Here is a 25304-nt window from a genome sequence, read left to right on the forward strand (position 1 = left end):
CTCTACTAAAAGTTCAAAAATTAGCTGGGTGTGGTGGCGGACGCCTTTATTCCCAGCTACTCAGGAGACTGAGGAAGGAGAATTCCTGGAACCCAGGAGGTGGAGGTTGCAGTAAGCCAAGATCGAGCCATTGCACTCCAGCCTGGGTGACAGAGCGAGACCTCGTCTCAAAAAAAAAAAAAAAAAAAAAGACAACTGACCTGAATGTTCTCATCTTTCCAAGCTGCAAACCTAAACGTGCCACCCTCGGCTTCTTGGTGCCATTAGGAGAAAGTCTGCACTCTGTACCAAGGCCCTGGGATTCTGGCCGCAGCTGCCCTGGACACCCTCTCCCTCTGGCTCTCACATTCCTGCCACACCGGGCCCTCCCTGGGCTCCTTCACCTGCCGCAAGGCCTTTACACGTGGCATTCTCTCCACCCAGAGTGCTCTCCCTCTAAGGTCCCACAGCCAGGGCGACACAGCTTCCAGATGGTGGAGCACCATCTCCCCAGGGGCATCTCTCTGCTGGGACTCTGAGGAACTGGGGGCTCCTCTGTGACTGCGCTGGGGGTTTTCCTCAGGGCTCTTCCTTTACCAGGTAATGTGTTTCTTCATCTCCCGGTGGGACAGACACCTCGGTGGAAGGGGGGATCCCCTCCACTAGGGCTCTAGGCCACAGCTATATGTTTGTGAAATGGGCGATGGACGAAACTGATACAACCTCTCCCCTGCCCTGGCCCTGCCTCAATGCCTTGTGGTCACACAAGCTTGGGGGCCCAGCTACAACCCGTGTCTCCCAACCCAGGTTGCAGCCCCGTCCCCATGGCCACACACCAGTCCGGCCCTACTGCCCTGGGGCTCCACCTCTTCCTGCGCCCCTCCCTGGCCCCGCCCTCACCGCCCTGTGGCCACGCCCTTCCCCCGGGCCCCGCCCCATCTAACCAGTGCCGGTGGTCCATGTGCTGCCGGATGAGGGTGTGTGGGGCCACCGTCCCATACTTGTCCACCTCGGGCATGTTCATGTCATCGATGAAGTAGATGAGCTTCTTAGTGCCTGGCGGCCCGTAGTTCCTCCCCGATTTCTTCTCTAGCGGCTTCTCCAGCACCCCTAGAGAGGGCAGAGGGTCAGCCGCCCGCCTGCGTCCCCTGAGCCAGAGCCTGTTAGGTAGGGAGGGGGGTTACCTGCTCCCCTGGAGGACAGAAGGTGGGACCTGGCTGGGATCCAACTTTACCAAATGCACCTGCCCTGGAAGTGGCCCTTGAGGGGGCACCGGGTACAGCCCCAGGAATAAACAGAGCAATGAGAAGTGAGGGTGGCAGGAACCTTGCCCTCGTCACCTTTGGATCACCTCAGATTGGCTGAGACACTGCCGGGGGACCTGCTGCCTCGACTGGCCATCAAACCCCCATCACCATGCCCACCGGGGAGCACCAGAAAGAGGGGTCCCGGCTGCTCCTCCTTTGTCTCCGACTCAGGAAGGGAAGGCTAGCGGGTGGGGCGTGGGAAGTGAGAAGGTGCAAAGTGGCTGGCGAGTGCCTGGGCCTGCAGTGAGAGGGGACAGCAGGGAATGGGGGCTGTGGGGTCAGCCGGGTAGGCAGGGTGTGACCAGACCAGCCTTACCCTGCAGCATGGCCGAGGTGGTGTAGAAGTTGAAGGGCACGGCCTGCACCAGGTAGTAGTCGGTGTTCAGGCTTTCCAGCTTGTCCCCCATCATCACTGACTTGCCCGTCCCCGCGTTCCCCACCAGCATCACTGGCCAGGACTTCTCCATGAGCAGGTCCATGAAGTAGCGGAGGCGGATGGTTTCCGTGGTATGGACCAAAGAGGCCTGGGGGAGGTGGAGGGAGGGGAGGAAGCTGTGACTCTCAGACACTTCTGTCTCCTGTTAGCGTGCAGGCCATGTTCTACCGAAAAGGTCCTACTGTTGAAAATCGGGCGTTTGGACGTTCTGTGCAGGCGTGTGGGGGGTGCTGCACAGATTCCTGCCTCTAACTTGCCAGTCAGTGGCCCTGCTTTGGGGACAGTTACCTGCAGTGGGACATCAGGATCCAGCTCAAAGGAGGGCACTTTATCTGTCCAGGGCAGGAACTTTTTCGTGTCGGGATCAATGTAGTAGTCGAAAATCGTTCCCTGCGAGGGGAACTTGATGGTCTTAAATTCATTGATCCACCATTTGCTGAACTCCACTCGATAATCTACAAGCTGTTGAGACACAGAAGTGAAAATCAGGGCCCAGCTCAGCGGGATGCCAAGAGACCCTGTGTGGGTGGCCAGGCCCCCGAGGTGCATCACCTGGTCCTGGAACATGGCCCCGCCGAAGGCCCAGAAGCAGGCGAACACGAAGTACAGTTCGTACAGCTCCTTGGGGGAGTCGGGGGGCACGGTCTTCTCTGTGAGCAGGCACTCCAGCAGGTACAGGATCATTTGGATCACCGTGATCTCCGGCACTGGTGTGATCTTCTTGAACCCAAAGCGCAGCTTGTCCAGGCACGTGGGTAGGTACTTGTCAAAGAGGATCATTAGGTTGGCCTTCTCCGACTGCACCTTGCGCCTCTCGATCCAGCTGCTCACCACCCTGGGGGTGACAGGAGGTGCCGATGACATGGCCACTGCGCTGGGTCTGCCAGTGTCCCTGCCTTGGTAAACGCCCCTCCTCACCTCCACCCAATTCTGCTGGGGCTGCCCTCAGGCTTGCCACGCCTGTATGGCAATGGGTCCAAACGAGGGTGCCAGAGGGGCAAGTTGCAGGCCCTGTAAGGGTCGGAGGAGGGTGCCAGGATCGTGGGGGCTGTGCCCTCTCTGGGCTTGCTAGCTATGGGGGTGCTGTAGGTCTAGAACATCTGGGAGCTGTTCTTGCTATCACAGGCGACGCACATACCAAGGGCTGGGGGATGGGAGAAGAACAGAAAAGGAGAAAGATCTCATGATGTCATCTCAGGGGCGGGAAGGTGGGGACAGGAAGTGGGTAGAAAGGAGAGACAAGGATAGGAGCGGGGATATTTCATTACATCATCTGGACTCCTGGATCCAGCCATGCCTGAAGCACCCCTTGGTGCTTTTTTTTTTTAAGCTTCAGTAAGCTTGAGTTGAATTTGCCATGTTCAGTGTAAGAGTCCAAATCAATACAACCAGCAATCCTTGAAGAGCCACACCAGAGTTTCAGTCACAGACACCTCTGGGTAGTTTGTGTGGAGGTGGCCCGCCATGGCGGTGAGGGGTGTGGACTCTGGGACCTGACTACCCAGGCTTGAGTTGGCTCTACCATGGCCAGCTGCTGCTTTGGCAAGTTACTGCACATGCCTGTGTTCCTGGTTTCTCATCTATAAACATGGGTGATGTTTCCATGACCCTCATTTCCAAGGACTACATGGGCTGATATTTTTAAAGCTCAGAGAAGAAGGCCTGTCCAGGGTAAGTGTCGCCAAATCAGCATCTGCTAAAAGCATCACTAGCACCTGGCTGCCTTGAGTGCCAGTGAGCACAGCATGTGCATCATTTCCAGGATGCTCAGGGCCTAAGCAGGAAGCTCCTGTTAGCACGCACAGCCAGCCTGCCCTACGTCAACCGACAGACAGCCCTCTTTAGACAGATGCTCACTCTTTTTTTTTTCTTCTTCTTCTGAGATGGAGTCTTGCTCTGTTGCCCAGGCTGTAGTGCAGTGGTGTGATCTCAGCTCACTGCAACCTCTGCCTCCTGGGTTCAAGTGATTCTCCTGTTTTGGCCTCCCAAGTAGCTGGGATTACAGGCACGCACCACCACGCCTGGCTAATTTTTGTATTTTTAGTAGAGATGGGGTTTTGCCACGTTGGCCAGGCTGGTCTTGAACTCCTGACTTTAGATGATCTGCTCACCTCAGCTTCCCAAAGTGCTGGGATTACAGACATGAGCCACCGTGCCCGGCCAGACACTCACTCTTCTATGAGTGTGCTCTTGTCCTGGGACCTCCGTTCCTTCCTGAACCTCTATCACAACAGAGAACTGAGAGCTGAATGTCTTTGCTGTGCAGCACCCTGTATTATCCGGCATAATAGAGGAAACCTTCATACGTCTCTAAGCGAAGGAGGGTGTCTCCATGCCTGTCGCAGCTGAGAACTGAATTCCGAGTCCAGTTGGTCTTCAGTAGGGGAGACTGATTTGCAAATCTATGCAGAGGCTGTTGCTTTCTGCCTTCTACTTTGAAGATATTTGCATCAAATTTGTGATGCTGCCTTGGTAGGAGTCACTGAGTGCGTGCTGACGTGTGTGCTGGCTCTGATACGCACGGCACAGGCCCCAGGAGAAAGACATGCTTGTGAGACAGGCCGACTTTCTTACGTCTGGTCCTTATGGCTTCTTGCCCTGTCCCCAGGGCCATCCTGGGTGTGTCGGGTGTCCCTGCCCCTGGCAGCTGCCTATAGGACGGCTGCTCCTGCTGTCTGGGGACGCTGGGCCTGCTTCTCGTCCACTTCTATTCTCTCCTCTGCCAATCCTCAGGTCTCCTCCTCCTGCTTCCTCTAGGTTACTCCTTGGAGGCATCCAATTCCTGCCTCGGCCCATGCTGGCTTTGCTTCTGGCTCCCTCTTCTCTGCTCCCATAGGGTGTCCCCCTGAGGACCCCACAATCCTGTCTTCTTCCTGTCCCCGTATCTCAGCAGCTCCTACCTGGGCTTCGTTTCAGTTCCCGGGACATTGTCTTTGCCTACGCTGGAAACTCCCACACATGGTGCAGTGGGTAGGAATGGTGGCCCTGCAAAAGAACGTCCACCAGAACCCAGAATGCGCCCTGATTTGGAGAAAGGACATTTGCAGATGTAATCAAGGATCTTGAGACAAGATCATCCTGGATTTCGGGTGGACCCTGAATCCAATGGCCATATCTTTATAAGCAGTGAGAAATTTGGACACAGACACATGGAGAAGGCCACGTGTGTGGGAAGGAGATGGGAGGGGTGTGTCCATAAGCTGAGGGACGCCAAGGACTGCCGGGAGCCCCCAGGAGCTGGGAGAGAGGCCTGGGACAGGTTCTCCCTCAGAGCTTCACAGCCTCAGAGCCTCAGAGGGAACCAGCACTGCCTACTCCTTGATCACTGCCTACTCAGTCACAGACTTCTGGCCTCCAGCGCTGGGAGAGGATGTCTGTTGTTTGAAGCTGCCCCATTAGTGATCATTGTTTCAGCAGCTGGAGGACGCTGTGTAAGCGGCAAGTGTTGCTGGAGAAGCCAGCACAGAGGCACCCAGGCTCAGCAGCTCCTGGCCCTGTCTCCACAGGGAACATCTCACTTGGTATCCCTCTCAAACCCTGGCCACGCGATGTTGCCTGCCTCCTGGCAGAGGGTCTCACTTCCCACGCAGAGAGCAAAGAAGTGCATCAGCATGAACTCCGGAAACTTAATTTTCTTTGCCTATAGACTTACATGCACCTGGAAACAGCCATGCCTGCATCCCATGGGCAAACATCATTCTTGTCTTGACAAACACTGCAAAGCTTCGTTCCTCTTGTTCCAGCCCTACCCTCCGGCACTCAAAGGCAGGACTGGCCTCACTTCTAGAGCCTCCTGAGGGCTCCTCCATAACTCATTGCCATCTGGCTCTGCCCTCAACACGCCCTGAAGCTGTTCTCCCTGAGCGATGGAGGTGTACCTGGTTCCCAAATGCAATGGAAACTCTTCTGTCCTTGGCTTGACTCTGGGTGCCATCCTGCTGAGCCTGCTCCCTCCTGAAGCTTTTGTCGCTGGGTGTCTGGGATGACGTGTCCTGGGTTCCCTTGTGCCTTTGGTTCGTTCCTCCTCTGAATCTCTCACAGATTCCTCTTCCTCCCCAACAGTGCTGGCTTTTCTCAGAAAGCCAACTTCTCTCATTCCTCTCTACATCTTTCCTGGAGAGCCCAGCTCCTCAGCATGGAATATCCTGGGGTTGGACACACATGGCAGGTGTGCAAAGTACTGGGTAGGTGGGTGTATGGATGAGTGGGTGGGTGGGTGGGTGAATAGATGGATGGGTGGGTGAATAGATGGGTGGGTGGATGGGTGGATGGGTGGATGAGTGGGTGGGTGGGTAGGTGGGTAGGTGGGTGGGTGGGTGGGCGGGTGAATGGATGGGTGGGTGGGCGGGTGGGCGGGTGAATGGATGGGTGGGCGGGCGGGTGGGCGGGTGGATGGGTGGGCGGGCGGGCGGGTGGGCGGGTGGATGGGTGGGCGGGCGGGTGGGTGGGTGGATGGATGGGTGGGCGGGTGGGTGGGTGTGTGGATGGATGGGCGGGCGGGCGGGCGGATGGGTGGGTGAGTGGGCGGGCGGGCGAGTGGATAGGCGGGTGGGTGGGTGGGCGGGCGGGTGTGCGGGCGGGCGGATGGGTGGGTGAGTGGGCGGGCGGGCGGGCGAGTGGATAGGTGGGTGGGTGGGCGGGCGGGCGGATGGGTGGGCGGGCGGGTGGGCGAGTGGGTGGGCGAGTGGGCGGGCGGGCGGGCGGGCGGGCGGGTGGGTGGATGGGCGGGCGGGCGAGTGGATGGGCGGGCGGGCGGATAGGCGGGTGGATGAACTGTGACCTCCAGCCAAGACACTCCTCTGCAGCCTCTTGCCCCAGTAATGCCCCACTGGGATTTCTGCCTAAGTCCATGCGGGACATTTGCACAAAACTCTCATTTCTATGTCCCCAGGAAATCCCTTACTCTGTCAATCACCAGCCATGTGTCCAAGCCCAAAAATATGCCTCTGGAATCAATATCAAGTCTTCCATTTCTCCGGATTTCAGGTATCTCTTAAACCCATCCCTTCCTCTCCCATCCCCAGCGGCCCCCGTCCTGCTGGCAAGACCGGCTGCTTTTCCTCATCACGTTGGAAAGTGCCGTTTGCACCTTAGCCCAGCATCAGCACCTTCCCGCCAGAGGCAGCTTCCCCCTTTATGCTCTGGCCAGGAGAACCTGACCACGGCCCGTCCGGGAACACCCCACTCCCCATCATGCCCTGTGAGCGCGGGTTCTTGTCTGGTGAGTCTGTTTTCATCCCCGAGAGGCAGCCTGACCCTTCAGACGGCAGCCCAAACTTCAGTCACCTGGGAAGACTTCCTACCTCCATGGAGGCCAAGACCTCCCTTCCCACACCAGCCCTTGTTCCCCGGCACTTTGTGCAAATGTCCGTTTGCTCAGCCGCCCTGCCTCGTGTCACTGTGGATTTATACCATTTATTCCTGGGTCTGTCTCTCGCCCCTTCACTGCTGCGGCCCTGGTGCCTGGTGAGGGCCCGGTACACAGTTTGTTACATGAATGATGAATGAATATGCAGCTCTGAAACAGGCCAACCACTTTGTCTTTCCCCGCCGAGGTATGGAACAGGAAAGCCGGAGCCCCACTCACGGGTTCCATCCCAGGTCGGCTGGGTTGATGTAGAGGATGCCGGCTCTGGAGACGGTGGCTGGGGTGGCCGTCCTCAGGTGGCTGATTTCAAACAGCAGCCTCATGGTGCGGTTCAGTGGGATCCGCTCATTGCTGGCCAGGGTGAGGACCTAGGAGGGGGACAGCAGCCCGTGGGGTCCTGCAGCGACACCTGACGTCCCAGTAGTGTTCCGGGGTGGGGGTCCTCGGAGCAAACCTCCAAACAAGGAGGAGAGGCTCAGGCCAGCTCTGCCACCCCTGGCCCGCAGCCCTAGTCCCTTGGCCCAGGGCTTCTCTGCCCTCCCTGACTCCAGCAGCCTCTAGACACTCACACCGGGGAGGACTGCAGCGTGGAGTCACGGCTGCTTTCTCAAACCGTCACCCCTCCCCATCCTGGAAAGTCTTGTGTTCCCTTCTGCATCCAACTGAGGAGAATTTTTAGAAAAATGGCTTCTAGACAATTCTAAATAACCATTTCTGCTCTCCAGGCCTTTACCCTGAACCCATCCTGCTGCTAAAATGTAAGGTGAGGTGCATGCAGAACCACAGCACACGTGACCAAGTTCCGCGACAAGGCGCCCCTCACTCATAGCTCCCTGTGGAGCTCCAGACACGCCCCCTGCCCCAAGCCCTGCATGCAGGGCCTGAGTGCTGCATAGGCGCCTCTCTGTGAGCCCCCGTTGTCCCTGCCTTGGGTGACCTCGGGGGTTAGAGTCCAGGGCCCGCGAACCTTATTGTCATCCATGACGGTGTTGAGAGACTCGATCCACATGGGGTCTATGTCCCCGTCAAGGATGATCCACTTGGGGCCATCATGGGTGATGTTGGCCAGGTCTCTCATGATGGTGGAGAACAGGCCTGGGGGAGGCGGGTGGTGTAACCCTGGGCCCTTCGCTCTGGCCCCATTCCAGTCCCCACCGGTCCTGACCCTGGCCTCTCACTCGGAGGTGGCCTGTCCCCTACTTCAGAGGGATAGCAGAGGCCCTCGGGCATGAGGTGCCCGGGCTCCCTGCCCTCCCTTCTCTGTGGCCTCGCTTCTACATGCCCTCTCCATGCCTGAGGCTCTGCCTGCCCTCCTCCGACCCTGTGCCCTCCCTGTTAGCCCCTCTTTGCAGCCCTGGCTGGTTCAGTTTTTCCAGGCTCAACACCCCACGGGGCGCAGCACCTGTGCACCCAGCTCTGTCCATCTGTCCACTCATGCTCAGCAGGTCTGTGGAGCACGCGTCATGCGTCAGGCATGGAATGGGGTGAGGTGGGGGCTGGGGGTACAGAGCTTGCCTTCTAGCAGGGGAAGTGAACTGTACATGCAGAAGGCAGCGAAGGGGCACAGGGAAAGCGGGTTAGGGGTAGGGCCACTTCTGATGGGTAGGGTGCGGGGGACAGGCTAGGCAGAGCCCTCGCCTAGGCTCCTGGTCAGGACCACCCCGCTCCCGCTGACACCTCCTCAGCTCTCACGGCTCCTTTCTGCAGCCCACTCTCCAACATCCCGAGTTCCTTTCATAAAGTGCAAACCTGGGCATGCCACTTCCCAGGAGAAGCTCCTCCCCAGACTGAGGCAAGGGCTCCCTGGGCAGCCTCCAGCCTGCACATCTGGGCTCCCATGCACTCCGCATGGGTCACACCCATCCTTGCTCTGGCCTCTCCCCTTGGCCTGCCCAGGGCAGGCCTGCAGTCCTCACTGTCCCAGCTCCTGTGGCCCCCATCCCTTACCCCTCAGCCCAGGTGCCACATGCCCACTGCTCCCCATAAACTGTCACCATGGTGCCACCATTGCAGGCCATGTGCCTGTGCACTCCACCCTAGCCTGGGGAGGCTGGCCTTGCATGTGGGAATGGCTCAGCACACACTCACTGCACTGGACTGGGTGAGCCGCTGCAGCCCGTCCCGGGACCACCCTTGTTACCATCTTTCCATTCCCTGGTTGCTGGGTTGATGATGCCAAAGAGCTCGTCGCAGGTGACGGCCTTGGGGTCCAGGTCCACGGCGACCGGCTTCCTCTTCAGGTTCTGATAGGTCTTGTTGAGGGATTTGAGGACCTGGCGAAGGTGTGGGTCACTCACGTGTGACTCCATGTTCCTGGCACATCCTGCCCCACTAACCCCAGGACCGTGGGTGGGCCTAGATGCCTTTTTTTTTTTCTTTTTTTTTTTTTCCTGAGATGGAGTTTCACTCTTGTCATCCAGGCTGGAGTGCAATGGTGTGATCTCAGCTCACTGCAACCTCTGCCTCAGGGTTCAAGTGATTCTCCTGCCTCAGCCTCCCGAGTAGATGGGATTACAGGCGCCTGCCACCATGTACAACTAATTTTTGTATTTTTAGTAGAGACGGGGTTTCTCCATGTTGGCCAGGCTGGTCTTGAACTCTTGACCTCAGGCGATCAGCCCGCTTTGGTCTCCCAAAGTGTTGTGATTACAGGTGTGAGCCACTGCGCCCGGCCCTGGATGCTTTTTATGAACCACGAGGCTGAACCCTTCTCTGGATCAGGTTTGCTTTGGGGGCACGTAGGTGAGTTCACACCCCCCAACCATGACCGAGGTGAAGGTGGCCTGGGTGACGGGAAGCCAACTGTCCCCTGTGTCTGCAGCCTGCGGAGAGCTGCTTGCCCTAGACTGTGCAAGGCTCTGAAAACACGCACATTACTTCCTTCCTTATGGTACAAGTAATACGCACACACTGAAAAACCATCTAGGAAAACTCCCCATAATCCTCCATTCAGGGAAAATGAGCTTTAAAGACGCAGTTGAGGACATTTCCTGTATGTGTATGTCTGAGTTCCTTTTTAGGAAACTGGGTTCATGCAGCCTCTGCCTTTTAAAACATCGCTTGTGGTGAGCTTTCCCGTGTGGCTGGCATTGGGAGTGCTCTTAAACAATAGTAGAAGAGCCCAGCCTGTGGGCCTGTGGCTGGACACTTGGCTGGCATGGAATTTTCCACGTCACAGACATCAGTCACATCCGCCACCACCCTCCGCATGTCACCACACTCCAGGCCATGGCAGGGGACAGGAGGGCGATGGGTCAGGCTGGCCACAGGGACAGGGAGACAAGTGACTGACGTCAAGGAGAGAAGAGCAGGAAGACAAGGAGGAACAGGGAGGGAGGCCTCACCCAGGGATCAGGGACCAGGGGCTGTGGCCACTCCTCCCCTCCTCCTCAGCCTCCAGCTTCCTCCCTGGCCCATGACTCAGGCCGGAGAGCTCCCGGGATGTACTGCGTTGGGGTCTCTGGGGTGGTGGGGAGTGATGCAGGGCTGACCCTTCGCCCCAGCCCTCCCCCACCATGCCAGATCCCTGCAGGGTCCCTGCAGGGGCGACGCACCTGAGATTTGCCGCTGCCCGCGTTCCCGATGACGAACACCGAATGGCGGACCTGCAGCAGCTCCTCCAGCTGCACCACCTTCAGCACAAAGCTGTCCTCCGCCTGTAGCTTGAGCTCCACGATGCTCTGCTTGATGATCTGGGGAGACACGGATGAGGCTGGGTGAGGAACTGAAGCAGCCTTTCTGCTCACTGGGAGGCTGGGGGCTTCTTGCCCTCTGGCAGGCGGCCTTGCTCTCCAACGCACATGCCTTTGCAAGTTCTGCTGTCCATGTTGAGAGCTCACATAGCTCCACTGCGACCTTGTGCAGGGGATCGGTTTGCTCGAAGTCCCCCAACCCCCGCTGAGAGACTGACCTCCCCCAGCACGGAGAGAGTGGGGCTGGCCAGGGCCACAGAGACAGCTGTGGCTCAGAGGTCTCTCTGTAGCACCGGGAAACGTGTGTGTGACATGGGTCCCCACCCGTCCAACATCAGCGGGAAGGAAGCCCCAGCCAGGCAGGCTTCCCCAGACAGACCCGAGGTCCAGGAGTACCAACCTTTTCAAAATTCAGGTCTCGTTTCCGAGGCACGTCCAGAGCCGGGAAGAGGTCCCCGATCAGTCCCATGAACACGGGCAGGTCGTCGGTCACGATCTTGGGGATGTTGAAGTCCCTCAGCGCCCGCATGAGCACCTGGTCCTCCGCCCGGCTGGGGTCGCCCCTCTTCAGGGAGCCGGCCACCACCAGCACAGACTTGATGGCTCTCAGGCCCCAGTCGTAATGATCCTGCGGGCAGTGGGCACAGGCGGGCAGATGTGGGCTCACCTTCCCACGGCCAGCAGGCAGGTCCGGAAGCCAACCCTGGCTGCTGCCTGCACCTCAGCCTCCCCCCCCGCACCTGCCACGAGCTCCAGGACACACACACCTGCTTCGAGAGCAGCTCCTTGCACAAGGTGTACAGGGTGATGAACTTCCTGGCCAGAAGGCGGGCTTCCAGAAAGCCCTCGGCCACCAGCATAATCTCGCATATCAGTTCGAAGTCGGGGACGACCATGGCACAGGGCCTGGGGAGGTCAGCGGCGTCCGTGGGCTTCTGCCCACTCCCTCCCCCACCTACACCCCCGCCTGTCCCTCTTCACCTAGGAGAGCACACCGCGCCTGCTGGGTGGACCACAGCAGTGTTGAACCTTTGGGCCCTGGAACCAGGCTCCCAGCCCGCCCGCTCCCTGCTTCCCTCCTCCTTCCACATCCTCTGCTGGGGGCACCTTCGGGCCCCTCTTCTGAGAGCCACCCCAGTCCCCGAACCCTGCCTTCCATCGCTGTGTCCCATCTTCCTACCCGGGAGGAAGACAGAGTGCTTTCTAGGAGGCCCTCGCCTGCCTCATTTTGGGAGTTTTTTTGTTTGTTTTTGAGACAGTTTCGCTCTTGTTGCCCAGGCTGGAGTGCAATGGCACCATCCCGGCTCACTGCAACCTCCGCCTCCCGGATTCAAGCGATTCTCCTGCCTCAGCCTCAGCCCCCCCGAGTAGCTGCGATTACAGGCATGCACCACCATACCCAGGTAATTTTTGTATTTTTAGTAGGGACAGGGTTTCACCATCTTGACCGGGCTGGTCTCAAACTCCTGACCTCAGGTGATCCACCCTCCTCGGCCACCCAAAGTGCTGAGATTACAGGAGTGAGTTACTGCGCCCGGCCATCTTGGGAGCTTTTGATGACTTTTTCCCTCCCCAGCTTGCCCTCTGCCCCTCCCCTCTGCCCACCCCTTGGCACTGGGATGCTGCTGTGGCTGGCCTGGCTTACCATGGTGTCACTTTCACCAGGACCATGTACCTGAATAAGGCTTTTAAGTTCTCAGGCAGCTCTGTGCGTCCGGCATACCCAGGGTTCATGGTGATGAAGATACCGACAGTGGGAATGAGGCCTATGATCTCTCCCAGGAAATTGAATGTTTTTTTCTTGGCCCGAATTGCATCCTGGACACATTTTACCTGCACATTTGGAGACACAGACATGTTAGCATGGAAATGGCCAGCTTCCACAGGCCAGAGGGGCCTTCATGTATGTTACAGCATGAGGCTGTGAATTCGCAGCGGCCTCCTAGTTTCTTTGTAAAATTAAGCCTTTTATTTTTGAGAAAGTTGTAGATTCACATGTCATGCAGGAAATAATACAGAGGGCCAGGCACAGTGGCTCACGCCTGTAATCCCAGCACTTTAGGAGGCTGAGGCTGGAGGATGATTTGAGCCCAGCCTGGTCAATATAGCAAGACCCTGTCTCAACAAAAAATACAAAAGACAGGGATTGGGGGAAGAAAAAAAATACAAAGGCAATTCTGCGTACTCTCTGTCCCATGCCCCCTGATGGAGCATCTTGCCTAATGACAGTGCCAGTCACAGCGGGGTGGGGGTGGGGGGTGCGACACTGAGGCCAGCATTGCTGTCACCACGGGGACCCCTATGTCCCCTCTTATAGCCATACCCACTTTCCTCTTGCCCGCTTCCCTCCCTTTGACCCCTGGCAACCGTGTCCTTTGTTTCTGTGATTTAGTCATTTCACGGATGTTATATAAGTGGAATTGTATTGTACACCATCTTCCCAGATGGACTTTTATCACTCAGCAAAATTCTCTGGAGATGCACCCAGGCTGTTGCAGGAACCAGTAAGTATTTCAAGACCTCGTCCCTGCTGAGCGGGGTTCCACTCCCAGCCCTTTTCTGTTCTGTTACGACTTTGGCAATGATCTGTCAGAGGACTGGTTAGCGGCCACCTCCATATCAGACAGTCTTGAAGGCCACCTGTCAGCTACGAGGTTAAACCTAGAGCTTCAGGGGCTGTTGCTTGAGGTCTCTGGAAACCTGCAGAAGGCAGCTGTGGCTCTCCAAGTCGCCACTTGAGGGAGCCCAATACTCGCGGTAAAGCTGCTCCCAGCACCTGCCTTTCCCTGTCTTCCCCACAAGAGCCAAGTCCTGGCGCCCTGGTGATCCCAGACACCCCCATGCCTAGTCTGCTGAGCGTGCAGCTCGCCCCCTGGCAGGGCTGGGGCCCTTCGGAACGGCTTCCGCCTAGGCCAAGCTTCTCCTGCGGTCTCCATTGGAGCCCGTGAACATTCAGTGCCCACAGTAGGGGCTACATCAATATTCTGGGGTTTGTTCATGGACCTCGGAGGTGCTCAGCAACTGTGCTCGTGCGCTGCGGGCGAGGGAGAGGGTCCCCATGGCAACAGCCAGCACTGCCCATGGGTTGGGGTCCCCATTCTCTTGGCCACGTAGCCTCTGGCCCTGAGGCTGGGGAATGACTGGGGCAGAGGGAGCATAAGGAGAGGAGGAAGCAGCCACCCCCGGCCACCTCTAATCCCACAGGCAGACCTGTGTCACCAACGCCGTTTTACAGATTAGAAGGTGGAGGCGCAGGGAGTCCACATCACTGCCAAGCCGAGAGTCAGGGGTTAAGTTGGTGTATAAAGCAGGCTCTTGGCCGGGCACGATGGCTCACACCTGTAATCCCAGCAGTTTGGGAGGCTGAGGTGGGTGGATCACCTGAGGTCGGGAGTTCAAGACCAGCCTGACCAACATAGAGAAACCCCATCTCTACTAAAAATACAAAATTAGCCGGGCTGGTGGTGCATGCCTGTAATCCCAGCTACTGAGGAGGCGGAGGCAGAGGTTCGGTGAGCCAAGATCGCACAATTGCACTCCAGCCTGGGTAATAAGAGTAAAACTCTGTCTCAAAAAAAACCAACCAACCAACCAAACATAAACAAACAAACAAATAAATAAAGTGGGCTTTCCACCCAGCTTGCGGGGCTTGAGCAGCCCAGGTGGCATTCGCACATCCATGCCCCACACACTCCTGGTCTATCTTGGGGTGGGAGGACCTTGACACTTTCAATGCCCTGACTTGCATTTTCTTTTGGAAGAGCACAATTGTTCCAGGCCGCTAGGTCAGCCTCTGCTTACCTTAGCCCAGTGCTCGTCAACCCCGGCAGGCGTCAGGATCACCTAAAGCATTTGTTTAAGATGCAGAAATGCTAATCCTAACAAGTGGGGCCCGTGCTGGAGATTTTAACAAGCATGGCCCAGGCCACTCCCCACTCCCAGGTCCCTGCGCCTATGTCGCCGCAGCCATCCCGATGCACGCTCTGTGCCCCGGCATGGTTGTTCCCAAAATACACAGGCACATTTCCTCCCTCCTCCTCTTCCTCCTCTCCCTCCTTTCTTTCCTGCCATTCCCTTTCAGCACCTCCTATGCCCAGCTCCGCTGATAGTCACAAAGCACTTAGTCCTTCTTTCCTAAGCAAAATTAATTATTCTCCCACCTGTATTTCCACCTGGAATCCCTAACGAGGGGGCTCAGAGAAGCACATTTAAGTTCTAAGCCTCGCATATTTTCTCAGCCCTTTTCTTTCTTGCATGGAGAGGAGAGGGAGCACGCTACCATACATGTAACCTGTAATCTGATTCTGTTTTCAATCTGTATGCCTAACCAGGCTGCGGGACCCTGCAGGGCAGGGGCTCACTGGCACCACACCACCCTTCAGTGCTTGGAACATTGCAGAGAGGCAAGGAGGGTCTATCTGGGGTGTGAGGTCATAGGAAAGCTGATGAGCCAGTTACCCGATGTGACCCCGAGGCCGCAGGCAGGGGACTTTACCTGCACAGCAATCACAGACAAGACTTCCACCGAGATGCGATTAAACTCATCAAAGCAGCCCCAGGCTCCCGTCTGGGCCAGGCCCTTGTAGATATTTCCACAGGACTGGAAAGGGTGAGAGGGAGAAATGAAGAGCTGGGAGGGTAGCTGGGAGGGTGGCAGGGAGGGCAGGCGCTGCAGGGGCCTCCCCCTGCCTCTTCAGCCGTGTTCTCTGCCCACAGCTCGCTCAGGCCCCGGTGCACTGGGGCCTTCCGCAGGCCAGCAGGCAGGTCAGCTTACTGCCCAGGGTAAAACCGTGGAGGGCTGGGTACCAGGAAGAGCCCATCCTTTCACCCTTGACCCCCAGAGCTCCCAGACCCCAGGATGGAGGCTTCCTGGAGTCCCTAACAAGGGGGCTCAGAGAAGCACATTTTGAGTTCTAAGGGCGTGTTTCCTCAGCCCTTTTCTTTCTCGCACAGAGAGGAGAGGGAGTCCTCTGAGGTGCGATGGGGTCACGGTGAGCAGGCCAGAGGCTTTTCCTCAAGGCATCTGTGTCCCTCTAGGACCCACCTGGGCATCAAGAGGGCTCTTCCCATCTACACCTGGGATTCCAGGTGGATGATAAGCCCCTTCTAGGGAGATCCAACGTCAGATTTCACTTTTCTAAAATCCAGGAGGTGGATGTGGACTGCATGGCCTTGACAGTGAACAGCGGCTGCTGGCCCCATCCTCAACCTCCGGAGGGGTCTCCCAGATTGTGGAGCTTGGATCCAAGCCGGGGAGGGGAGACCCTCTGCAGGCCTAGGGTCCAAAACTCAAAGATCCATCTCCCTTACCTCCTGTTCTTGCAAAAGGCTGCTGCAGCCTGGAGCTCCAAGGTATCCCCTCCCCTGCCTGGCCTTCTGTGAACTGATGATGTCCTGTGCAGGCTCTGATGACTGACGGGACCGGGACCGTCCCCTGCTCCCCTCCCAAACCCACCTGGACACTGCTTGTACCCCACCCCATGCTGAACCACGAGGGAGGTGCTCACCCCTGTGCAGAGTCCCCAGTTCCGGGGCAATCTTACAACTGAAGCTGAGAGAGGGTCACCTCCAGGGCAGGGCCTGGGGCAGGACATTTGGGGCTGCGTCTGTCCACCTGGGAGTCTCTCCAGAGAGACCACCTGAGGGGGATGCCACCAGCAAGTGGGGGCCCTGGCGCCTCCTCCCCAGTGTCATTCAGAGGTATCCAGAGACCTGGAGCTCACTGCAGGGCCTCAGAGGTCAGGGTGCTAGGATATGCTTCTATATGGGGACTCTGGGTCCCTCCTCCGGACTCCGGCCGCATACCTTGTAGTCCATCTGCTCGGAGCAGTTGAAGACATAGACCATGGTGCCCAGGGCTCTGCCCAGGTCCTTGGTTGTCTCAGTCTTGCCGGTCCCAGCGGGGCCGGCGGGGGCTCCGCCCATGATGAGATGGAGGGACTGGGTCAGGGTGATGTAGCACCTGCAAATGACTGTGGGTAAGCATGTGTGCCAGTGACCCCACAGCCTCCCTGCTTTTATTTTTATTTTTTTGAGACAGAATCTCACTCTGTCACCTAGACTGGAGTGCAATGGTACAATCTTGGCTCATAGCAACCTCTGCCTCCTGGGTTCAAATGATTCTCGTGCCTCAGCCTTCCAAGTAGCCGGGACTACAGGCGCCCACCACCATGCCCAGCTAATTTTTGTATTTTCAGTAGAGATGGGGTTTTGCCATGTTGGCCAGGCTGGTCTCGAACTCCTGACCTCAGGTGATCCACCCGCCTCGGCCTCCCAAAGTGCTGGGATTACAGGCGTGAGCCACTGCGCCCAGCCACCACTTTCTCTTTCATTGCAGTTATTACACTTGCTCGGCCCCAGGAGACACACTGGAAGAGGACAGAAAACCTTCAGCTGTGACGAAGGAACCACCACCGTGGGGCGGAGGCAGCCCAGGTACCTTTCCCACCTGCGGCATTCGGGGAGGTAGGCACTGCTACGAAGACCAGAGTCTGCTCGTGAGGGTCCATAAAACATGACCCCAACTCAGCAGGCCCACAGAGGGGTGGAAGAACTCTCCCAAGGTCACACAGCCAGTGCTGGAACAAGGACACGGTGGGAGAACTGAGTGTGAACACACGTCCACCTGACGTAAATGCCCGGTCCCTCCAGCCTCCACAGCTGACATCCAAGTGGGACAGTTCCAAGAATCTTGGAGAAGGGACCCAAGGGCACAGTGTGATTGACTCAGGGACAGGCCTCACCTGTCGGTGAGCGGGGTGATGACCAGCCGCGGCGTGTTGCCCAGATACTCGTAGGAATACTGGATTTGGGCATCGCAGATGTTGGCAAAGCAGTGTCGCTTCTCTTCATCCCAGCGATGCCGGAGCTGGGCCTGCCAGGTGAAGGCCTGAGAACTCTCCACCTGCAGGATGAGCCGGAGCTCTTGTTGCCAAGCGGAATGCAAGAGCTGGGGCTGGGTGAGGAAGGCCAGCATGCCTCCAAGACTGGCCCCCGGGTGCCCGGGGAACCCTCCCTGGCCCTCTTTCCCCCTCCAGCGCCCACGTCCAACTGTGTGGCCGCCCTCAGTGGAATCTCGCTACGGAATGGCACTTCCAATGGGCGGGCACCGCTCCTCTGACCACTATGTGTGGCTCACCAGGGGTGAATCCGGGCAAGGGGGGTAGGAGGCAGCCGCAGCCAGCAACAGAGTCAGTGCCCCAGCAAGAGGAAGTCGCAGGGTCTGGAGTCCCTGAATGCACTGCCCTGAACCCAGTGTCCCCTTTCCCTTCCCCAGGTCCCTGGGACGGGGCACTCGTGCCTTGGCCACGATCATTTTGGCCACCACGTCCCGCGCGTGCACATCGATGGTGCAGATGGTCATGATCTTCATCCTGTCGCCAGCGTTGAGGTTCCCAATGAGCAGCGTGATGAGTGCATTCAGCTGGCTAATCTGCGGGGGACAGGTGCTTTCACTGAGATGCCACGGATGCCTATGTGCACTGGGGGGTCTTGTGGCTGGGTGCCCGCAGCTGCATAGGGAACACTGCCATGGTCTTGTTTACAGTAAGGAAAAACAGGGAGCGCCCTCGGTAGGCCCCAGCCAGGCACTGGTTTCACTGTGATGTGGCCCTGATGGGACACCTTGGAGCCGCTAGCACGGACGTAGTAGAAGGAAATTCAAGGCCATGAAAGAGAGTGGATAAGAAGCAAAAACAGCTGACTTTAACACCATCCAGCGAGTCTGTATATTTTTTCATATAAATCAATTATACACACATAGTGTAGCAGGTTGCATAAGGGAATGTTGACAGTGTCATGCTTGGGTTGTGGAATTACAGGTAAATTCTCCTTTTAAAGATGATCTTTAGTTTCTGTATTTCTAATCAAGGAATTTTTTTTTTTTTTTTTTTAAAGACTCGCAGTAGCATTTGATGATTTTCAGGTGAGAAATCAAAGTACATATTTCTGAAGGTGTCTGTTACCCGTGGGGAGAGGTGCCTAGGGCTGCAGTGCGTGGCTATTATTTGGCCTGTGGAAATGGCGGTTTCGTGGGGCTCAGCCTCTGACAAGAAGGTGCTGCTGGTACTCACCTGGCAGGTTTCAGACGGGCACATGGAGCCGTGCACCTGCTTTTTAAACAAGTTTTAAAAACGTAACTAACTAAACGCTAGTAACGCACCTGTTTTTTGTTATAATCTTTGATAGCGTTTTCATAGCCTTCCTCCAGCCTGGCAAATGCCAGGCCCACCTCCGTCGTCCACCAGATCTGGGTGCAAGTCAGGGCCACCTGAAAGTAGATGCCCCCCATTGCCCATGCAGTGAGCGATCACTAGCTCCCGCTAACACAGAAGTTCCTGCTGAAAGCTTAGACGGTTTTCCAGGGGACCACAGTTCACAGGGGAGCCCATGAATGCAGAGAAACTTGCCCCTTATCCCAGCCACGAGGCACGGCCGAGCCCCCGCCCGCCTCAGACCTGGGCCGGTTATCTCAGCCACGAGGCACTGCTGAGCCCCCGCCCGCCTCAGACCTGGGCCGGTTATCTCAGCCACGAGGCACTGCTGAGCCCCCGCCCGCCTCAAACCTGGGCCGAATAGTCCAGGATCCACTGCTCCCTCGGCTTCTCTTCGTAGGTCACCACGGCCTCTGGGATTTCGTGCCGGAGGGTGGAGCACATTCGGTCCAGCACTCGATTCAGCCACACTTCCACCTGGGGACAGGAACCACAGTGACCAAATACAGCCATGTGTGCTTGCCTCTAGTTCCAATAATTTGCTTTGTTGTAAAGAAAAACGTTTGTCATCGTCTTCATCCCAGGGGCAGACGTGTCAAGGATTTTACAGAGCCGTAACAGTGACACACCTTTTTTTTTTTTTTTTTTTTTTTTTTTAAGACGGAGTCTTGCTCTGTCACCCAGGCTAGAGTGCAGTGGCACGATCTTGGCTCATTGCAAGCTCCACCTCCCAGGTTCACACCATTCTCCTGTCTCAGCCTCCTGAGTAGCTGGGATTACAGGCGCCCGTCACCACACCCGGATGATTTTTTTTTTTGGTATTTTTAGTAGAGATGGGTTTCACTGTGTTAGCCAGGATAGTCTTGATCTCCTGACCTCATGATCCGCCCACCTTGGCCTCCCAAAGTGCTGGGATTACAGGCTTGAGCCACCATGCCCGGCCACACCTTTTGTTTTTAAATTGAGATAGGGTCTCGCTCTGCTGCCCCGGGCTGCCGTGCAGTGGTGCAGTCACAGCTCACTGTAGCCTCCACTTGTGGGCTCAAGTGATGCCTCCACCTCAGCCTCTCAAGCAGCTGGGACTACAGGTGTGCACCACCACACCCGGCTAGTCAAAGACTCACTTTAAAAATGTGGCTGGGGGCTGGGCGCAGTGGCTCACGTCTGTAATCCCAGCACTTTGGGAGACTGAGGCGGGTGGATCATCTGAGGTCAGGAGTTCAAAACCAGCCTGGCCAACATGGTGAAACCTCGTCTCTACTAAAAATACAAAAATTAGCCGGGTATGATGGCAGGCGCCTGTAATCCTAGCTACTCTGGAGGCTTAGACAGGAGAATCACTTGAACCTGAGAAGTGGAGGTTGCAGTGAGCCAAGATTGTGCCACTGCACTCCAGCCTGAGTGATAAGAGTGACACTCTGTCTCAAAAACAAACAAACAAACAAATAAACAAAAAACATACCCACAAGTAACTGCTACTGGGAGAAAAAAACCCTCAAGGGGATATGAAGGTAGATTCTTTTTTTGGAGACGAATTTTTTGGAGACTAAGTCTCGCTCTATTACCCAGACTGGAGTGTAGTGGCGTGATCTCGGCTCACTGCAACCTCTGTCTCCCAGATTCAAATGATTCTTATGCCTCAGCTTCCCGAGTAGCTGGGACTACAGGTGTGTGACACCACACCTGGTTAATTTTTGTATTTTTAGTAGAGACCGTTTCGCCATGTTGGCCAGGCTTGTCTTGAACTCCTGACCTCAGATGATCTGCCCACCTCGACCTCCCAAAGTGCTGGGATTACAGGCGTGAGCCACCGTGCCCGGCCAGATTTTTCCTGTTAGCTGTAAGCACGGTGCAGGCGGGCCTCACTGTGGTCTGCAGTTCTGTTTGTAAGGGGTAAGCCCAGGAAGCGAATCTGGACAGACACTGTCACTGCCCCACCCACCCCATCCATGTAGAGCAGGCCACGTATGTGCCGTGTTCAGCTCTTTGAACCTCAGGTTTTCTCAAGTCGAGATTTTTTTTTTTCCTACAGCTGATTTACCTCTGCCTTGTATTTTCCTCAGGCTGATGTTAAAATGGTTTCTATTGCTTGATCAATAACTGGGTAATGAGACGGGGGAGGGGGCAGGCCGGAAGTTTTCTGACGGCAGAAGGAGCCCACCCTGAGCCGGGGGACATGCTTGCTGGGGAAGGAAGAGGCTGCGGGGACCACTCTGAGCGGTGGGCAGCGCAGCCGATTATTTCGGACAGGCGTTGGGAACTGGTGGTTCAGAGATGTGCAGCCCCCTTCAAAGCAGTCCCTTTGGCAGGTGATAAAAAGGATTCAATGACATTAACAGGGATTTTTTTTTTTTTTTTTGAGACGGAGTCTCACTCTATCACCCAGGCTGGAGTGCAGTAGCATGATCTTGGCTCACTGCAACCTCTGCCTCTCGGGTTCAAGCGATTCTCCTGCCTCAGTCTCCTGAACAGGGCTTTTCTCCCGTCCTTTCCCCTCCCCTTTCTCCCTAAGGATACACTCGTGCTATACGGGTAAGGCTGTGCTAGAAAGTCTATAAAGAGGTCAGTCCCTTAAGGGTTTTCTAGAGAGGCAGAGGAGAGGAGCAGGGGCGGGCTGGCAGCTGCACAGGGTGGTGGTTCTTCGGACGTCGCCGTCTGAGGGCATGTGCCCCAGACACAGCTGCGCCCTTGTCCTGGGTTCCCTGTGCGGCATGCCCACACACTCACCTGCCCCGAGAGGTCACAGTCCTGATCAAAATCCATGTACTCGTCCTCCTTGCTGTACATTCCCAGGCCCACCTTGAGAGGTTTGTCATTGGCATCGAGCTGGAACTTTAGTTTACACAGGCTATCGAAAAGTTTGGACAGGTGGCGGCTCACCTGGGTGGAGGGGAAAAGCCGGAATTACGCAACGGGGGATTTGAAAGGCACGTGCATGGCTCAGGCTTTCCGTGGGTGGTCTTAGGCATTGTTCTTTTTGGAATATACGCCCCGTCTTTGATCAACGTTAACTAAACATGGCTAACTCAACAAAAGGAACCAGCGAAGATTGCTCTGAGTCAGGACACAGAAACCAGGCCAGGAACCGCAGTCCTTCTAAGCCAAATATCCATTCTGGAAGACTTCTTTTCGGCTGGGCATGGTGGCTCACACCTGTAACCCCAGCACTTTGTGAGGCCGAGGCAGGTGGATCACGTGAGGTCAGGAGTTTGAGACCAGCCTGACCAACATGGAGAAACCCCATCTCTACTAAAAATACAAAATTAGTTGGGCGTGGTGGCGCATGCCTATCATCCCAGCTACTTGGGAGGTTGAGGCAGGAGAATCACTTGAACCTGGGAGGTGGAGGTTGTGGTGAGCCTTTGCACTCCAGCCTGGGCAACAAGAACAAAACTCCATCTCAAAAAAGATTTCTTCTTTTTGAGAAGGTTCTGTCCCAGGTTCCAAGCCACACACTCAGTCTATTCTTGCATATCCCTTCTTCTTGTGTATCCTCTAACCTTATGGTCAAAATAAAATATAGGCACTTTCCCTTCACCTAATATTTTTTGTTTTTGTTTTTGAGACAGATTCTCGCTCTGTCACCCAGGCTGGAGTGCAGTGGAGTGATCTTGGTTCACTGCAACCTCTGCCTCTCAGGCTCAAGCAATTCTCATGCCGCAGCCTCCTGAGTAGCTGGGATTACAGGTGCGTGCCACCATGCCTGGTTATTTTTTGTATTTTTAGTAGAAATGGGGTTTCACCATGTTGACCAGGCTGGTCTCAAACTCCCGACCTCCGGTGATCTGCCTGCCTGGGCCTCCCAAAGTGCTGGGATTACAGGTGTGAGCCACTGAGCCCGACCTCTTTTCTCTTTTAGAAGAGCCTCAAGGAGGCACCTGTTCCTTGCTCTTGGGACCCTGAGATTTACTAGCTGATTGGAGGATGACCCAATGAGAGGTGTGCCTTTCGGAAACAGTGTCTTACTAGGCCTCTGGCATATGACCCATTTTCTAGGAGGGGAAAATGAGGTGCAGAGAGGCAAATTAACTTCTCCAAAGCCAGGCCAAGTGCAGAGCAGGATGTGAGATGAGTCCCGCCACGTTTCTGCCATGACTGGGGACCCCAGGAGAGTTTCTGGTGCAGAGGGCCTCCTGGAGATGATAGAGCGTGTCCAGGGACACTGTTACCCCATCCTAGGGCAGTTCAGGTAGAGGTGCCCACCTGGGGTCTGCCATGATGTTGGCTTAAACTCCAGAATGCAGGGGGCCCCGCCTACCTCCACAGGGTCATTGCCATTGGAGAGAATGTCCAGGAGGTCAGCCGAGGAGACAAAATAGAACCTGGGGAAAGCCAGTCTCTTCGTCTCTAAATACTCTGACAAAGCTTTTTCACACATGGCCAAGCTGGGAAGAAGGAAGGAGAGGAGGCCGGTGACCCCACTCTGTAGGGATGTCTGCCGCCCACCCTATCGGTGCAGGGAACCGGTCATCCTGGGGATGCCTGGATTGCTGTTCACAGGCCCGGTTTAATTCAGAACCTTCTACCAGAGGCTCTCATTTATTTGCCAACCCCTGACCTTGTGGGCACTCCTAGGCAGGAGGGAGCCTCATTTATTCTCTGGGTCACTGCTTCCTTCAAGGCCAAGGCACTGTGTGGCAGGATGAGGCCGTGGAGCGCATGCTCCCCAGGGAAAGGGAATAGATTAACCCAGGACCCGTGGTTTTGCCCTGTGCTGACTGGCGGGCTGCACAAGACTTAGGTTCCCTCAGACTTAAGACTCAGGGAATCAGCACCACTGACTCCCCTGGTCTGGACAGGTGTGAGCCCCACCTCTTCTTCAGGGCCTCCAGTTTATCGTAGAGGCCGGGTTTGCTGGTAGCTTCCACCACGTTGGGTGTTTTTACTGCATCTTCCATCAAGGCCTGGGAAGAGAAGGGGATCGCCAAGGCATTAGGGACCCCGTTTTGTCCAACACGGTCATTTCTGAAATGCGTGGGAGCCACCGGGCTGGGCTCACCTTGAACTCCTGGTCGATGTCATCAAAGCGCTGGGAGTCCTCCGGGAGCTGGGCGCGGATGTCTTCGGAGCCAATGAAGATGCTCTCCAGGTGGCTCCAGGTTCGCTGGACCTCAAACCAGATGGAGATGACGGAGTCCGCCATGGACAGCTTCTGCTGCCAGCTCGTCACCTCCTTCAGGAAGTGGGCCAGGTACTTGGACGTCATCAGGTTCTGCAGCTGTACCTGGTTGTCCTCCAGCGTCTCCACCAGCACCTCGTTGGACTTGAGCATCATGGTGCCCGTCCGCGGGTGCGGCTCGTGCTCAAATTCCATCATGCTCCAGGTACTGTCCAGGGCTTTCAGCACCTTTTGGGGGAAGAGAAAAATAAGGTCACTGAGCATTTGGCCTGCAAAGCTCAAGCAGGACCCAGAGTTCCCAGGACGTAGACTGAAGCTTCATGATCAGAAAGCAAAAAGACTCAAACCAACGTATTCACAGGAGCCAAAGGCAGATCCAACCCGAACCTTCGTACCCCGATGACGGATGAATGTGATGTCTGTCCACACAATGGAACATAAGCCACTAAAGGAATGAGGTACAGACACCTGCCACAACGCGGATAAACCTGAAGACCTTAGGCTGAAAGAAGCCACATGCACAGATCACATAGCACATGTGAAGGAGTTCAGAATGTGCCACCCCAAAATATGCCATCCTGCAATTGACGATTTCGAGTCAGAGGCACTTGAAGGGCAGCAGACGCAGGAATCTCTCTCTGAGCCTCATGCTGTTCCTGGGAAGCAGGAGATGCAATTCCCAGGTGAACGATGCTCTTCTGATACCAGAATGAAACGATCATTCTCATCACGAGGATGGGAAGTCGAGGCGGAAAGAATCCTGTCCGCTCAGAACTTGTTAGAATAGCTCTCACCTTCCAGCCTCTCACACAGATTACTTTTCTACAACTTCCTCTTTCCGCAACTCAGTACTTAAAGTGTTCACCGCTAACTGCGTTAGAGTCAGGAAGTCTTCCTTTCCTCCCGTAAAACAGAAAACTTGGATTAAATAATTTGCATACTTTTCTCCTCTTGATCTGTCTTACGTCAATGGAATTCTCAGACCCAGCTGGGAAAAACTCTAAAAGCATAGAGTGAAAGTGCTGCCTCCTCTACCTATGATGCCGTTCCTACGAAAGTGTGGAAGAGGGGGATCTATACAGGGGGAAAGTGGATTAGTGGTTGCCTAGAGCTGGAGATGGGGACATGTGAGAAGAAAGGGGTAGGGGATGATGGCTAAAGGATGTGGGTTTCTTTCTGAGGTGATGAAA

The 25304-nt window shown here is 56.0% G+C and overlaps 1 protein-coding gene across 1 annotated transcript in view; it reads right to left on the reverse strand.

Moving 5' to 3' along the window:
• Nucleotides 1–25304, reverse strand: part of DNAH17 (dynein axonemal heavy chain 17) — a 150931-nt gene that overhangs the window by 62197 nt on the left and 63430 nt on the right. The window contains exons 28-48 of the mRNA XM_077973073.1: nt 23995–24342; nt 23808–23899; nt 23254–23380; nt 21723–21875; nt 19347–19472; nt 18944–19051; nt 18083–18214; nt 17526–17686; nt 16588–16744; nt 15278–15382; nt 12458–12615; nt 11550–11688; nt 11183–11410; nt 10645–10782; nt 9231–9363; nt 8058–8185; nt 7310–7458; nt 2275–2557; nt 2011–2184; nt 1603–1810; nt 924–1089 (exon numbers count right to left, since the gene is read on the reverse strand). Of these exons, the coding sequence (XP_077829199.1) occupies nt 924–1089; nt 1603–1810; nt 2011–2184; nt 2275–2557; nt 7310–7458; nt 8058–8185; nt 9231–9363; nt 10645–10782; nt 11183–11410; nt 11550–11688; nt 12458–12615; nt 15278–15382; nt 16588–16744; nt 17526–17686; nt 18083–18214; nt 18944–19051; nt 19347–19472; nt 21723–21875; nt 23254–23380; nt 23808–23899; nt 23995–24342 (3413 nt within the window). The remainder of the gene's footprint in view (nt 1–923; nt 1090–1602; nt 1811–2010; nt 2185–2274; nt 2558–7309; nt 7459–8057; nt 8186–9230; nt 9364–10644; nt 10783–11182; nt 11411–11549; nt 11689–12457; nt 12616–15277; nt 15383–16587; nt 16745–17525; nt 17687–18082; nt 18215–18943; nt 19052–19346; nt 19473–21722; nt 21876–23253; nt 23381–23807; nt 23900–23994; nt 24343–25304) is intronic.

The sequence above is a fragment of the Macaca mulatta genome, chromosome 16, assembly GCF_049350105.2.
Source record: "Macaca mulatta isolate MMU2019108-1 chromosome 16, T2T-MMU8v2.0, whole genome shotgun sequence".
NCBI classification, from domain to species: Eukaryota; Metazoa; Chordata; class Mammalia; order Primates; family Cercopithecidae; genus Macaca; species Macaca mulatta.